The following is a 13,844-nucleotide window of genomic DNA, read 5'->3' as shown; positions in this document are numbered from 1 at the left end:
GCTATGCTCACCAAACCTTTAGACCACTGGTCCCGAGGGAAAAGCAAATCTCCATCTCTCCTGTGTGTCCTGGGACTTCCATCTAAAAGCAGCCATTACTATCACCATGTTTAAAACACTCCCAGGGAGAGTCTGTGCATACAAAACAGGGATGGTAGGCTGTCCATAGTGGTTCACACCTGAGAAAACTCAGCAAGCGTCACCACAAGTTCAAGGCCACTTAGCTCCATAGTGAGCTGCAGATCAGCCTAGACTACAGAGTGAGAATGCACTTATGCTCCCATGATGGACACATAGTACTTACCTTTTGTTTCTCTGTTTCCTGTATATCTTCCACACCAACATAGATCAGTCTCCCTTGTTTTTGTTTGTTGGATTTAATTTATTTTTGCCTCATTGTTCTCAATGGCTACAGAATATTCTAGTATTTATTCCAGTTTACCTCACCAATTCCCAGTTGGTTATTATCACTGGTTTTAACTTACCATTCCTCAAACAAGGGTAAGTTTGTCTTCTGGGGGCATTTGGCAGTATCTGCAGCTATTTTTGCCATCTCCACACAGGGGAAGATTGGATATATTATTAGCATTTGATGGACAGCAGCCAGAGTTGCCAGTGTTACTGAGCAAGTCCCTCTAAAAAGTAACTGGCCCACAGTGTCATGGGCGTCAGGGTTAGGGAGCCTTGCTAGATGGCCTTCTTACCTGTCCTTGCTCCCGCTGCTCTATCTTGACCTGCCTGTGGATCCTGTGCTATGAGACCAGCTCAAACCAATGCCCATGTGCAGTCACAGCACCACAAAATGAGCAAACCCTCCTTAGCCTTCACCACATTCCACTCCTCCTTTTATGCACAGAGAAATATTTGTATGTATCACTAAAGTCCCACTGTCCTCTAGTACCAGCCCAAGCATTTCACCACATAGCTGAGAACAGCTGGGAAGTGAAAAGACTTGTTTAGTGAAAGCTGAGAGATCTCTTGAGAGAAGTAAGTGCAGCACATGAAAGTTGTCGTGCATTTGTAAGCTGAGCCCAGCGGTGTTGACACACACCTTTAATCCCAGCATTTGGGAGGCGGAGGCAGGTGGATCTCTGAATTTGAGGACTTTCTAGTCTATATAGTGAGTTCCAGGATAGCCAGGACTATACAGAGAGAGTTTTGGGGGATGGGGGAAATTTGTAAACCTAATTTTGTCTTACGCCTCAGTAGATAAAGTCCTTAATTGTACAAGACTGAGGATGCTCAGATCCCAGCACCTACAGGAAAGCCAAACATAATGGAAGGTGCCTATAGCACTAGGGCTGGGGAAGCACAGACAGGCGGAGCTCATGGCCTCAGAGGCCAGCAGCTTAACCAGAATGGCAAGCCTCAGAATATGTGATTGTTGACAAGCCTGACAACCTACATGGTGAAAAGAGAATTGACTGACTGTCACAAGTCCCTCTCTCTCTCTCTCTCTCTCTCTCTCTCTCTCTCTCTCTCTCTCTCTCCCTCCCTCCCTCCCTCCCTCTCCCTCTCCCTCTCCTCTCCTCTCCTCTCCTCTCCTCTCCTCTCCTCTCCTCTCCTCTCTCTCCTCCTCTTTCTCTCATGTATAAATAAGATAGAGAACTGAGGAGACGGCTTGGCAGGTAAAGCACAAGCATGAGGACCTGAGTGTGAGTCCCCTGGACCCGTGCAATGCCAGGCATGGCAGCACCTGTCTCTATCCCAGTGTAGGCACAGAATCCCCAGGAGGTAACCTGGCATATGCAGCAGTAAGCAACAAGAGTCCCTGACCTCCACACATGCATTGTGATGTGTGTGCACCAGCACTCACACACATACAAACACGCTTGTATCGTGTACACACAAAATAAGGTAGAGAGTGGTAGAGAAAACACCTAGCCTTGGCCTTGACAGGTCTTATGTGCACAGAGACCCAAATCTAGAAGGATACCTGCATGCATCAGTAATCCCCAATGTAAAGTCCAGCAGAAGCTTCCAAACTCTAGACCAGCATGGGCTACATAGCCAGACCATGGCTCACAAACAGCAAAAGCAGGAAAGAAAGGCATAATCAGGTGGATGATTGTATCTCAAAACAACATTTCCACAGCACTCACGTACACCTATGTTGTTGCAGAAAGGCAGGAAAAGGACTGTTATTTCTACCAAGGAGTTTAGGTTCTATCTTTAAAGAATTCAGTTTTCACATCTATTCTGTAAAACCAGTGAAAGCAGCTAATGCATTTATCACAGCAGTTTGGGTTGGTTTGGGGTGTTTTGTTGTTGTTGTTGTTTATTGTTCTTATTGTTGTTTAACTTACATATGTGTATGGACTGTATGTGGAGGTCAGAGGACACGTTGAGGGAATTGGTTCTCTCCCTCCATTAAAGTATCTGTCAACTTTAAGTTTCTTAAAACATATTTCAAAAAAACTTACATAGTCAACAAGGGACTGTGGTTGGAGTGTCTTACAGAAGTCCAGCTTCCAGGAAGACGGCTTTGGGGGTTCCCCACAGTGTGTGAGTTGGTCACTTTGTCTAGAGCCCACTGTACTCATCTCCCACGCTACATCAGGCAGAGTGGGTTGTCTTCTTGTTAGATTCAAGGGACTTAGTACACAGCAGAGCTGTGTCCTGGTCTTGGCGCTCTCTTCAGTTCCTTGTGAAAGAAGCTGAAGGTCAGAAGCTTGGGCCATAGAGGGGAGCTGCACGCTCAGCTCAGTTTTCCTAGCAATCACCAGGAAGCAGACTCACACTTTGGAGCCAGAGGACATGAACAAGTGAACGTGGCAATCGATACGTACGCAGCCGCTGCCGGGTCTGCTCTGTGGAGTCAGAGGTATTTTCTCTGGTCTAAAAGACCCCGGAGATGACACCGTTTTGTACTTTCTTTCAGGTCCAAGGTTGGCATCGAAAAGCTACCTCCTGCGGCTTCTTGTTAGTCCCGGTTTTGGAGGGTCCTTTTGCACTGCCCAGTTACCTGTACGGCGACCCCCTGAGAGCCCAGCTCTTCATCCCGCTCAACCTCGGCTGCTTGCTCAAGGAGGGCAGCGAGCACCTGTTCGATAGTAAGAGCTGCTCCCCTCTGCAGGGTTTGTCTCACTGAGTCAGACCACTTTTCCAAAGCGCCCTCTCCCATGTTCTCTCATAACTAGAATCTAGACAGAAAATGAACAAGGACATTAATAAGAAACAAACAGCAGGAGGAGGTACTGAATATTCAGAAAGAGGACAAAGGACAAGTGGGGAGTGGGATGAGGGAGGGGAAGGAGGAAGACGCTTCTATGAACTGTCCTAATGAAACCCATTGCTGTCCAGTGAACATGTGCCTAAAGAAACAAAACTACAGGCTGCCTGAGAGAGCTGTTCTACAGGGGCAGAATAATCTGGGTTGTTGGCCTAGGATTTTTTTTAATTTTTAAAATAATTTATTTATATGAATGTCTTGCCTGCATCTGTCTGTGCATGGTGCCCACAGAGGCCAGAGAGGAGGTTAGGCCTCCTGGAACTGAAGTTCTGGATGGTTGTGAGCCACCACTGGGGTGCTGGAAACTAAGCTTAGGTCTTCTGCAAGAGCAGCCAGGTCTCTAAACCACTGAGCTGCCTCTCCAGCCCGCGTGCTGGATTTTCTTAGTGATTGGGTAACCCGGGACCGACCACTCGATGCTTCTGAGCTCTGAGTTTCTCTTGCATGGATTGACTGGAGCAGCCCTGCCAGCTCTGCAAGGCCAGTGTGAAGCAAGCAATAGATGGGAGAGGGGATTGTGCGCTGTCCATCTCTGCACCATCGCTGTGTCCTCTGCGCTTCCAGCTACCTGATTTGCCTGCAATGTTTGCTTGAGTTCGAGGAGAGCCTTTTGCATGCTAGTCCATGCAACAAGGCCCTAGAAAGCCAGCAAAAGCAAAACTAAACAGGCTCTTCTTCGTTGTTGTTGCAGCAGGCTTTGTAAGCTCCGGGCTCCCTGCGTGTGTCTCCAGGGTTGTATCTCAAGGACTCAGATTAGAACCGTTCCCTCTGTCAGAAAGGGTCTGTCACAGCGGACCACCCCAATGTGCCTTTTACCCACACTATCTCCCCATCTACACCTCCCACTGCTATCGCCAAGCACACGTGCACATGAATTCATAAATAGCTCCTAAAAAGCTTTCCAGGAGTTCAAGATGACATTTTCCAAAGCAAGAAGCTGGAGTTGATGCTAATGTATCAGGAGCTAATAGCAAGATTACAAATGTAAAAGACACAACGCTGATGTAAGAGAAATATTTTCTTCCCACTCCCTTGTAAGTTTGTGTTACACTAAATGGCAGAGGGTGAGGAGGGCAGGCTAAACCTCGTGATCTTGTGATTTTATGATAGGCTGCCCTGCTAGTTCCAACAGTCTGTCCTCTCTGCTTACAGCCTAGTAGACACTTTTGTACCTGAGCTCTGCAGAGTTCCCCTGCATTGGAGGCCAGAGATTCTGAGCTGCACAGGGCTGAGAGAGGACCATTTATGCAGTCCTGAAATGTGAATCACTATGTTCCTCCCAGAGGGTTAGGCCAGGAGCCCACAGCAGTGCTGTTAATATTCTGAGGGGCTACCGTTACCTTACAACATCTAAAGATGCTGTCCGCATTGTAACAGGATTGCTCGCAGGCATGGTAGCTGATGGTCTCACTGCCTGTTCCGACCCGGTCTTCTAAACCAGCAACCTCAGTTGGTTACCATGGTTACAGGGAATCGTCCTAATTTAAAGGAATAAGGACCCAAATCTAAAATTCAGTCTTCTAGATTAGGTGCCTCTTTTTTTCTTTTTTCTCTACTTCTTGTAACAATGAATGTACACCTTAAAATCTGGAACAAATGTGGTTGGTATATGCGTGTATGCATGTGAATGTGTGTGTTTGTGGATCTATCCGTGTGTATGTCTGGTCGTATGTGTCTTGTATGTATGTGTGACTGTGGTTGTGTATGTAGGCATGTGTCTGTGTATGTGAAAGTCTGTGTGTACATATGAGTGGGTGTGGGGGCTGTGTCGCCCATCTATTTTAAAGAAAGTTCTAATTATGGCAGAGTAACAAAGCCATTCCATCCCTGGTTCTTGGGTTGTCTCTACTGAGGTTGCCTCAAAACCTCCATCCATCCAGCTCTGCTTCCTGTTGCTATGTAACAGAGTGCGAGGCCTCCATCCATCCAGCTCTGCTTCCTGTTGCTATGTAACAGAGTGCTAGGCCTCCATCCATCCAGCTCTGCTTCCCGTTGCTATGTAACAGAGTGCTAGGCCTCCATCCATCCAGCTCTGCTTCCCGTTGCTATGTGGCAGTGCTTGGCCTTCCCACCTGCTTTCTGCTTTGGTCCTCAGCAGCTGCCCTGTGGACGAGGGAGGCTGGAGCAATTCAGTCAGTGACGGAGGAGCCAATTCTCCTGCACTGCTTGCCTCCCCTTCAAAGCTGACGGCTTCTTGAGAATTCCTTATATATTTACCTGCTTCAATTTCTTTACCCCTGAAGTAGAGCTCTGTCTTTCTTTACAGGGAAATGGAAGGTTGGTGATGTTAGACATGGGGGGGGGGCTGTTTTCAGAAGCACCCAGTATACACTTCAGATTTGTGTCTTAACATACTTCAGAGCAGGGCTCATGGTACACACATGTAAGTAAGTAGGAGGGTCAGGGATTCAAAGCCACCTGGCCACTTAGAGGTTGAGGCCAGCAGCCTGGGCTATGTGAGACCTGTGTCAGAAACAAATAATAAAAAATTACTGGGGTTGGGGATTTAGCTCAGTGGTAGAGCGCTTGCCTAGGAAGCGCAAGGCCCTGGGTTCGGGCCCCAGCTCCGGGGGGAAAAAAAAAAAAAAAAAAAAAAAAAGAACGAAAAAAAAAAAAAATTACTGACCTCTCTTCATCTTGAGAATTAAGACATTAGCATGAGCCTCATTAAATTCTGAAGGTCACATTGGCCCCTGAGGACCTTACCTTTCTAGACTGTGGAGGAACTTGGAGAGGGATTATGGGGTACAGCGCTGTTATTTCTATAACTGGGTGGGGACTAAAGTTCAGATCCACAAGACAAGAGTTGTCAAGAGCAATGGAGAGACCAGTGTGAGCCTATTACAGACCTTGTGATCACAGCTCAGCCTTTATTCCTTATTCCTTTCAGGCTTTGAACCAGAGACATATTGGGATCGAATGCACCTTTTCCAGGAAGCCATTGCACACAGGTTTGTCCATTAGCAAGAAGGAACAGTGACCAAATCAGTATGTCTCTCCAATAGCAGTTACTAAAGTGAACCCAGTTATTCTGTTGCGGGGGAAAGGATCTGTCCTTCTAGAGCAGTGCTCCTCCACCTTCCTGATTGTGTCTCCCTCAGTACAGTTCCTCAAGTTACCACCAGCCATGAAATTTTGTTGCTACTTCACAACTGTCACTTTGCTACTGTTATGAATCCTAATGTAAATATCTGATATGCAGGATATCTGATATGCAACCCCTGTGAAAGGGGTTGAGCTCCAAGGCTTTGAGAACCGTTGCTGTAGTGGCGAGCTCCCTGCTTACCTCCACTCAGACCCAGAGAAATGCTGCCCTGCAGTCTGTGGCTGTTGTCTCACAGACCCCCTTGCTTTGTTCTTTGTAAATAGCGTACAAAGAACCAGTTGTGCATGGAGGAGACAGGTGAAGGAAAACATTGTAAAAGTTGTCAGTCAACCTTCCCTGTGTTTTAGAAAGACAATGGATGAAGGTAGCTGTTTCTTGGCACAGGACTTATGCACCAGGTAAACCTTTCCTGGGCTCCTCTGATTCACTGTCTCCTTCACCAGTGCAGCAGAACACATTGTTTCCAAGTGTCACTCAGCTGGTGTCGCTTGTTACTTATTCCTCTGGTGAAACAAAGCCTCCTCTTACTGTTTCAATTACCCTCTGCTTGAAGCACCTTCTTTGTATTGTCCTATTGTCGTACATCTTCAGTTCCTAGCATCTGCACCCCGAGTATTCCCCTAATACCTACCATTTATTCACAAGATCACGAGTCTCTAACTTCTCCCAGCCAAGCTGTATTTCCCCACCTTACACCTTACTCTAAGATCTGAACAGTATGTGCGTGCTCAGTGACAGGTGTGGGATGAGTGCCCTGGTAACTCATTCCCTACTACTGCTAAAGGGATGCAGATCTGAGCAGGAAGGAGGGAGGGAAGAGGGAGCACAGCAGTCATTGGAACAGACCTTGTTCTAGGAAGCAGACTTGTCCACTCACACTGCCCAGAAAGGTAGGAGTCCATGGCAAGTCTACAGCGGAGTCTTGTCTCTTCTCGCCCCTCTGGGGCTTGCCGGGCTCAGCTGGTAAAGCTGCAAGAAACAGCACTCGCTAGGATGCCCCAGCTAACGTACAGCCGGCAGCCTTCCTCTTCTAGACTCCACATTTTGACTAGGTGTCTCCTGGATTTGACCTTCAGCTGCCAAATCTGATTTTTTTTTCTTCATATATCTGATTGCTTCCTAATATCTGATTTGCTTATGTATCTTTAAAGCTTTAAAGCCCATATGTGACTGCAGAAGACTCTGCTGTGTGTCACCCATTGCCTAAGCCCCGCCTCCTCTGTGCCTGTCATTGTCTCCCTCTGCCAGGGCCTCTCAGGTCCCACTATTTTGGACCCCCCCCCCCTACAGGGACTTACTGTGTAGTTCAGGATGGCTCTGAACTCAGTCTCCTGTCTCTGGCTCTTGAGTTAAGATTACAGGATACTTGATACTCCACATAACATGCTTTAAATTGCACTTTTCTTCTTAAAAACAGTCAATCTAGAGGGCTTTGTGGGCCCCGGGAGGATAGAAGTTTAATTTTCCCATAGTAGTGCCAGCAAAGTGCTCAGAGACGTGTGTGGGCGGGGTGTGGAGCCCAGAGCCTTGTGGGAGCTGGGTAAGCAGTCCACCACTGGGCTGCAGGCCCTGGTCCTGCCTGTGCTTTTGCATGGAGTGGGATTCCAATCGAGATGTGACTGGAGTGATGGTCTACCCAAAGGTCAGTCTCAGAAAGAGCTAGAACAACTCCCATCCCCACACAGTCCCCTCTGTGGTGCTCCTCGCTCTTCCTCCCTTATACTCTGGATAACCGGGGTGAGATCTTCTCTGAGGTAGATGCCCCTTGCCTTTGTCTCAATCCCGGGTTGCCCCAAGTGGAAAATGAAGCATCCATGGATCATTGGGCTGAAATGTAGGTTTTCTGAGGGTTCTGTTTTATTTTGGAAGGGTAGGGGTTGGAGGTTTGTTGATTTAGTTTTGTTTTAGTTTTGTTTTTGTTTGTTTTGGGTTTGGCGGTGGTGGTGGGGAGGTCACTATAGAACCCTGGCTGGCCTGGAACTCATTTTGGTAAACTGTACTGGCCTTGAGATCTGCCTGTCTAGGGTTGGCGTTGAAGGCATGAACCACTGTGCCTGTCTAAATTGTGTTTTTTTTTTTTTTTAAATAAACATCTTTGGGCTGGAGAAATGGCTCCGCAACTGAGAGTGATTGTTGTTCCTTTAGAGGACTCAGGTTTGGTTCCCAGCACCCACACTGGGCAACTCACAACTGCCTGTGACTCCAGCTCCAGAAGATCCAGCCCCCGCTCTGGCCTCTAAGGGCACATGCAGACAAGCAAGTACACACACCCACGCACACGAACGCACGCACACACCCTCACACCACACCACACACACACACCCTCACACCACACCACACACACACACCCTCATACCACACACATACACATGTACACACACACATGCGTACACACCGTCTCACACACACATGTACACACCCACACACACACGCACACACATACCCTCACACCACATACACACACACGCGTATACACCCCCCCACACACACACACCCTCACACCACATGCACATAATTAAAGGTCATAGGCTAGGTGTGTGGTCTGTTGGTGGGATGCTCACCTAGCATGCAGCGAGCACTGCAGAAAATGGGGCACAGTGGTGCACACCTGTGACCCAGCACTGCAGAGGGAGGGGTAGGAAGTCAGTGGTGAAAGGTTGGCCTCAGCTGAAGCAGGAATTTGAGGGCTGCCTGGGACACCTAACCCTGTCTCAAAAGTAAATAATAAATAAAAAGGGTCTTTCCTGGTGACCTAAAGAAGAAAAGAGACAAGAAGCCTCTGGTCCAGCCGATCATACTAAGTTATTCATTTGGCTTGGTTGGAAAGGAAGGAAGGAATCGGGAAGTGTCCTGTAGATGCTAGCCACTGAGTTTGCTTACTTGATGTGCATGTAAGGGATACCAGCCTAGAGCTGGCAGTTTGGAGGATACAGCACAACATTTCCCCAGCGAGCTCAGTCCAGGAAAGAAGACACATTTTACCTCCTACATCAATGCCTTCATTACGTAAACCCTCAGCCACAGAGGGCAGAGTCTGGGCACATCTGTTAGCACGTCCTTTACAGCTCTTAGCAGGTGGGGCTGGAATAAATGTGCTTTATGGAAATAGAAAAACCAGGAATAGAACAAGCTATAGATAAGAAGTGGAACAGGACAAGTCACAGATGAGAAATGGTTTCTGCTCATTTCCCATTTCTAGAGCACAGCACAGCAAAGAGCCTTGGATTGCTCCTCACCTTAAAGGAAAGAGTTTTGATTAAGACACTTCATTCCATTTCAGTGAGGGCCTTTATCGAGAACCTTCTCAATGTCAGCATGACAACAGTCAGGGGTGGCAAGAAAACATAAGATGGGGGTTGGTGAGCGGCCTGCCAGGACAGACTCCACAAGAGGCAGAGTGAAGGTTAAGTGGGGACCACAGAGGGGAGGACATGTGGGGAAGGGAAGGTGCTAAGTGGAAATGGAGGCTGGATAGAGTGCTGTAGTCACTGCAGGAGAGCTGGCAGCCTCAGGGTTGAAAGGCAGATGTTGAGGACTACCGAGGACAAAAACACGTAGCCTGTGTGCTCCACATGGGAGGCCTTTCCACATTCCAGCATCTTGGCCTGTCAGAATCTAGCTGCACACTGCTCCCTGTTTCTCTAGCTAATGAGACCATGTGTCTGTGTGTCTGTCCTTACCATAGGTTTGGATTTGTGCAAGATAAATATTCTGCCTCCGCGTTTAACTTCCCTGCTGAGAATAAACCACAGTATATCCACGTCACAGGTGAGGACCTGGTTGTGGGTGGGTGCACGAGTCCCCGCCCGGGCCTGCAGGAGCAGGGCCTCCAGAGCCAGCTGCCGGTGTTTACAAACGGCTTCACTCAGTCTGGGTCTCTCCCTTCAGGAACAGTGTTTCTTCAGCTGCCCTACTCCAAACGCAAGTTTTCTGGGCAGCAGCGGCGGCGACGGAACTCTACCAGCTCCACCAACCAAAACATGTTCTGTGAGGAGCGGGTTGGCTACAACTGGGCCTACAACACCATGCTGACCAAGACATGGCGCTCTAGTGCCACGGGGGATGAGAAGTTTGCCGATCGGCTGCTGAAGGACTTCACAGATTTCTGCATCAACCGTGACAACCGCCTGGTCACATTCTGGACAAACTGCCTGGAGAAGATGCACGCCAGTGCTCCTTGACGCCAGGCTGCTCCATTAGGAGAGGCTGTGGGTATCCTGGAGCTGGCCGTCCAGCTAGGCTCTGGGCATCAGGTGTCAGGCTGCTCCTGTCAGCGAGTAGGGCCACTGCTGATATTCGGCCTCTTGCACAAGTGTGAGTGAGGAGAAAGACTGGAAGCAGCTGCTGTTGCTACCACCACCCAGATCTCGCCATCACGTGCCCGCGGCAGGGGGAGGCACAGATTGTCCGTGGGAGGGAGTCAGTGTCTGGGAATGGGGTAGGCAGCTTCCATTAAGGTCCTTTTTCCTCACCAGCAGTGGGATATTTGGAACAGAAAGAACCTCCTGCTTTCTGCCCAAGAATGTGTGTGTATAGGATAATTCTGTGACATAGTGTACCATTGCCTCATACCAGCTGTACATATGTGTACATAGCAGAAGTGAATAAAGCCCCCCCCCCACAGTGTCTGTTCCCAGCCTTGTTCATAGCAGCAGTCCCATCATGGCTGGCAGCTGGCCGGGCAGATCACCTGGTGGCAGGAGGGCTGCAGGACACACCGGTCTGGAGTCTGGCTATGAGTTGACTGGTAGGTTTCTTTTTAAAAGTCCTTTTGCAGGAACAAGGATCCTGTGGACAGTATTACTGAGTACAACACAGTAGGAAGCTCTAGACTTGTGTTGTCAGAGGCCTCGTTGAGGGGCTGTACCACTCAGGGGAGCAGACATCATGGCATTTCTGACACCCAAGGAAACCTCTTGGTTCTAGACTGCTAGGGGGAGGCAAAGACCAAGAGGACCGCCTGGTAGTTGTGGCTGCTGCTCCCTCATGTGCTAGAGCTTATCACACTCCCCATTGATGTACCTTCTAACCAGCTTTCCCATCCTTTACCTCTCCTGGGCCTGTGTGCAGCTCCAGGCCCAGCCCTCCTGTCTTTCTCTTACCTCTAGGAAAACCTAACTTAGTCTCTGGATCATCCTACTGTACTCTCCTGGGAAACTGGGTTTTTCTTCTTTAAACTACTCCAAGCAGGATACAGCGGCTTGTACCTGTAATATCAGTGTTTCGGAGGCTAAGGCAGGAGGATTATGGAGTTCAAGGCCAGGTGGCCTCCACAGTGTGTGTTCTTAGCAAAGCCGAGCTCTGCAGTGTGACTGCCTCAGAAAGTCTCACTTTGGGCTGGAAAGATGACTCCGTTAAGAGCACTTGACTGATCTTACCTAAGTTCAGTGCCAGCACCCATGAGGTCACTCACGACCATCCATAACTCGAGTTCCAGGGGACACCACACCCTCTTCTGACCTCCTTTGGCATCAGGCACACATGTAAACAAACATATATCCACATGCAAACAAAGTACTCATCACATAACACAAAAATAAATCTTAAAAATGAACAGGCAGCTCCACTCCATTTAGACTTAGAATTCTCCTCACTACCTGGTCCAAAGCCCTTAGGTAGGGTGCTGGATTTGCAGAACAGAGCCAACACAATAGGCACCAGGCCCTGGACTCAATTCATAGCATCACAGAAGTAGAGCGGTGAAGCACTGTCTAGCCTGATGGGCTTTTTCACTGCTGCCTTGGGAGTAGCGCATCCTTCAAACCAGACTTAACCAGCTCAAATCTGCCTATAGCGTTCCAAGCTGTACTCATCTGGAACAAGTATTAAGTCCTGTGTGCAAAGGTTTTTTTTTTAAGGTTGTGTGTGTGTGTGTGTGTGTGTGTGTGTGTGTGTGTGTGTGTGTGTGTGTGTGTGTACGCACGCGCACGTACATCAGATCCCCTGGAGCTAGAGTTTAGATGTTTGTGAGCCACCATGTAGGTGCTGGGAAGTGAGCCTGGGTCCTCTGAGAGCTGCAAGTGCTCTCACTGGCTGAGCCACGTCCCAGGCTCGTGCATGTGAAGCTTTTGAGAGAGTAAGCTGCTAACGTGGGAAAGTGTGATTCACGGGGAGCTTAGCTTTCCCCACCCCCACCCTTTCTTCTGAATATTACTCCTCTCACTGTCAGCCTTCTTGTCAGTAGGAGCTGTCCAGAGTAGCTGGGTTGAGGCAGGTACAGCTGACTCGTGGCGTGTACCTGTAACCGAAGCACTTGAGAAACCCAGGGAGAGGAGAGAAGCCTGCTGTGGACTTGAGGCCACTCCAGGACACACACACAAAGGACAGTTTCGTTTGAAAGAACTGAGAAGACAGTAAATCTCTCGAGTTCTCGCTCTCCCAGATGGGCCTGTTCAGGGTGCCATGCCAGCCTTCTCTGTGATAGTGCTGATCACAATGGCTGTTGGCCAGGCCTGACCATGTGATCTCCTGTGGTCCTGTTATCCATCCTGCAAAACCACCTATTGCCCCTTCACATACAGTTTTTGTCATAGTCCAGAGGTAACTTGGAAGACAGAATGGTCTGGCAGAAGATCAACTGATGAATTGGAACCAGGTCACTTGCCTATCAGCTGGTCCTGAGACGTTCCTGACCTTGAGCTCCAGTTCCTGCAGTCTAGCATTCCAGATTCCAGTGCACTGCCCTCTTCCATCAACACCTACTTAGCCAACCAGACAACTTGGCTACCTCCCCCCATCCCTGGTGCCCGACTTCAGAGCCTTGCCTCAGGGGAACTACAGTCTGAAATGTGTCCCCACTAAGGTCTCATGCATTAGAAGCTTAACCCTGAGCCTGGTATGGTGACACAGGACTCTAATCCCAGTACTAAGGAGGCAAAGACTAATGACTAACAGTTCTCTGTTAGCTCGAGGTCAGCCTGATCAACAAGCCGAGTCCCAGGACAGAAGAGCACACCAACTATGTATAAGCCCCTGGATCCATCCACAGCTCTAACATACATGTTTAAAAACAAACTTGGGGTTGGGGATTTAGCTCAGTGGTAGAGCATTTGCCTAGCAAGCGCAAGGCCCTGGGTTTGGTCCCCAGCTCCGAAAAATACAAAAAAAAAAAGAAGAAGAAAGAAAAAGTTAAAAACAAACTCAGCATTAAAGGGAATGAGGGGCCAGCTCAATAAATAGAGGTGCTTGCCTTCAGTGATTTAAGTTCAGTTCCCCAGACCCATATGGTGGAAAGAAAGAACCTCAGAAAGTTCTCTGACATCCACACACAAGTTGTGGTACCCATGTATCCACATATATACATACATGCACAAATTAATTGAATTTTTTAAAATAAAATATACTGAGGTCTGCGAAGGTTCACAAAAGTGGATAGAAAATAGCAGGAGGGAAGCAGAATGCAAGCCAGTTCATAGTTCTCTAAGTCGCCGACTTTCTGAGAGCTTGCCGTGTGCTAGGCTGCTCATCCTTGGCACATGCCTGAGAAGAGGTGAAAGGAAGGCCTCT

The 13,844-nt window shown here is 48.5% G+C and overlaps 1 protein-coding gene across 10 annotated transcripts in view; it reads left to right on the top strand.

Annotated features, from left to right (window-relative positions):
• Positions 1 to 10,966, top strand: part of Depdc5 (DEP domain containing 5, GATOR1 subcomplex subunit) — a 137,393-nt gene extending 126,427 nt beyond the window's left edge. For 9 of the 10 annotated variants that reach the window (XM_032915849.1, XM_032915847.1, XM_032915852.1 and 6 more), the window contains 4 exons: positions 2,882 to 3,053; positions 6,123 to 6,183; positions 10,024 to 10,106; positions 10,227 to 10,966. In XM_032915849.1, coding sequence (XP_032771740.1) covers positions 2,882 to 3,053; positions 6,123 to 6,183; positions 10,024 to 10,106; positions 10,227 to 10,519 — 609 coding nt within the window. In that variant the 3' untranslated portion in view covers positions 10,520 to 10,966. The remainder of the gene's footprint in view (positions 1 to 2,881; positions 3,054 to 6,122; positions 6,184 to 10,023; positions 10,107 to 10,226) is intronic. The other variant, XM_032915853.1, reaches the window with a different exon arrangement.
• Positions 10,967 to 13,844: the final 2,878 nt, after the last annotated feature.

This window comes from Rattus rattus, chromosome 11 (genome assembly GCF_011064425.1).
Source record: "Rattus rattus isolate New Zealand chromosome 11, Rrattus_CSIRO_v1, whole genome shotgun sequence".
NCBI classification, from domain to species: domain Eukaryota; kingdom Metazoa; phylum Chordata; class Mammalia; order Rodentia; family Muridae; genus Rattus; species Rattus rattus.
The sequence above is the reverse complement of the archived record's forward strand: the minus strand, read 5'-3'. Positions and strand labels throughout refer to the sequence as shown.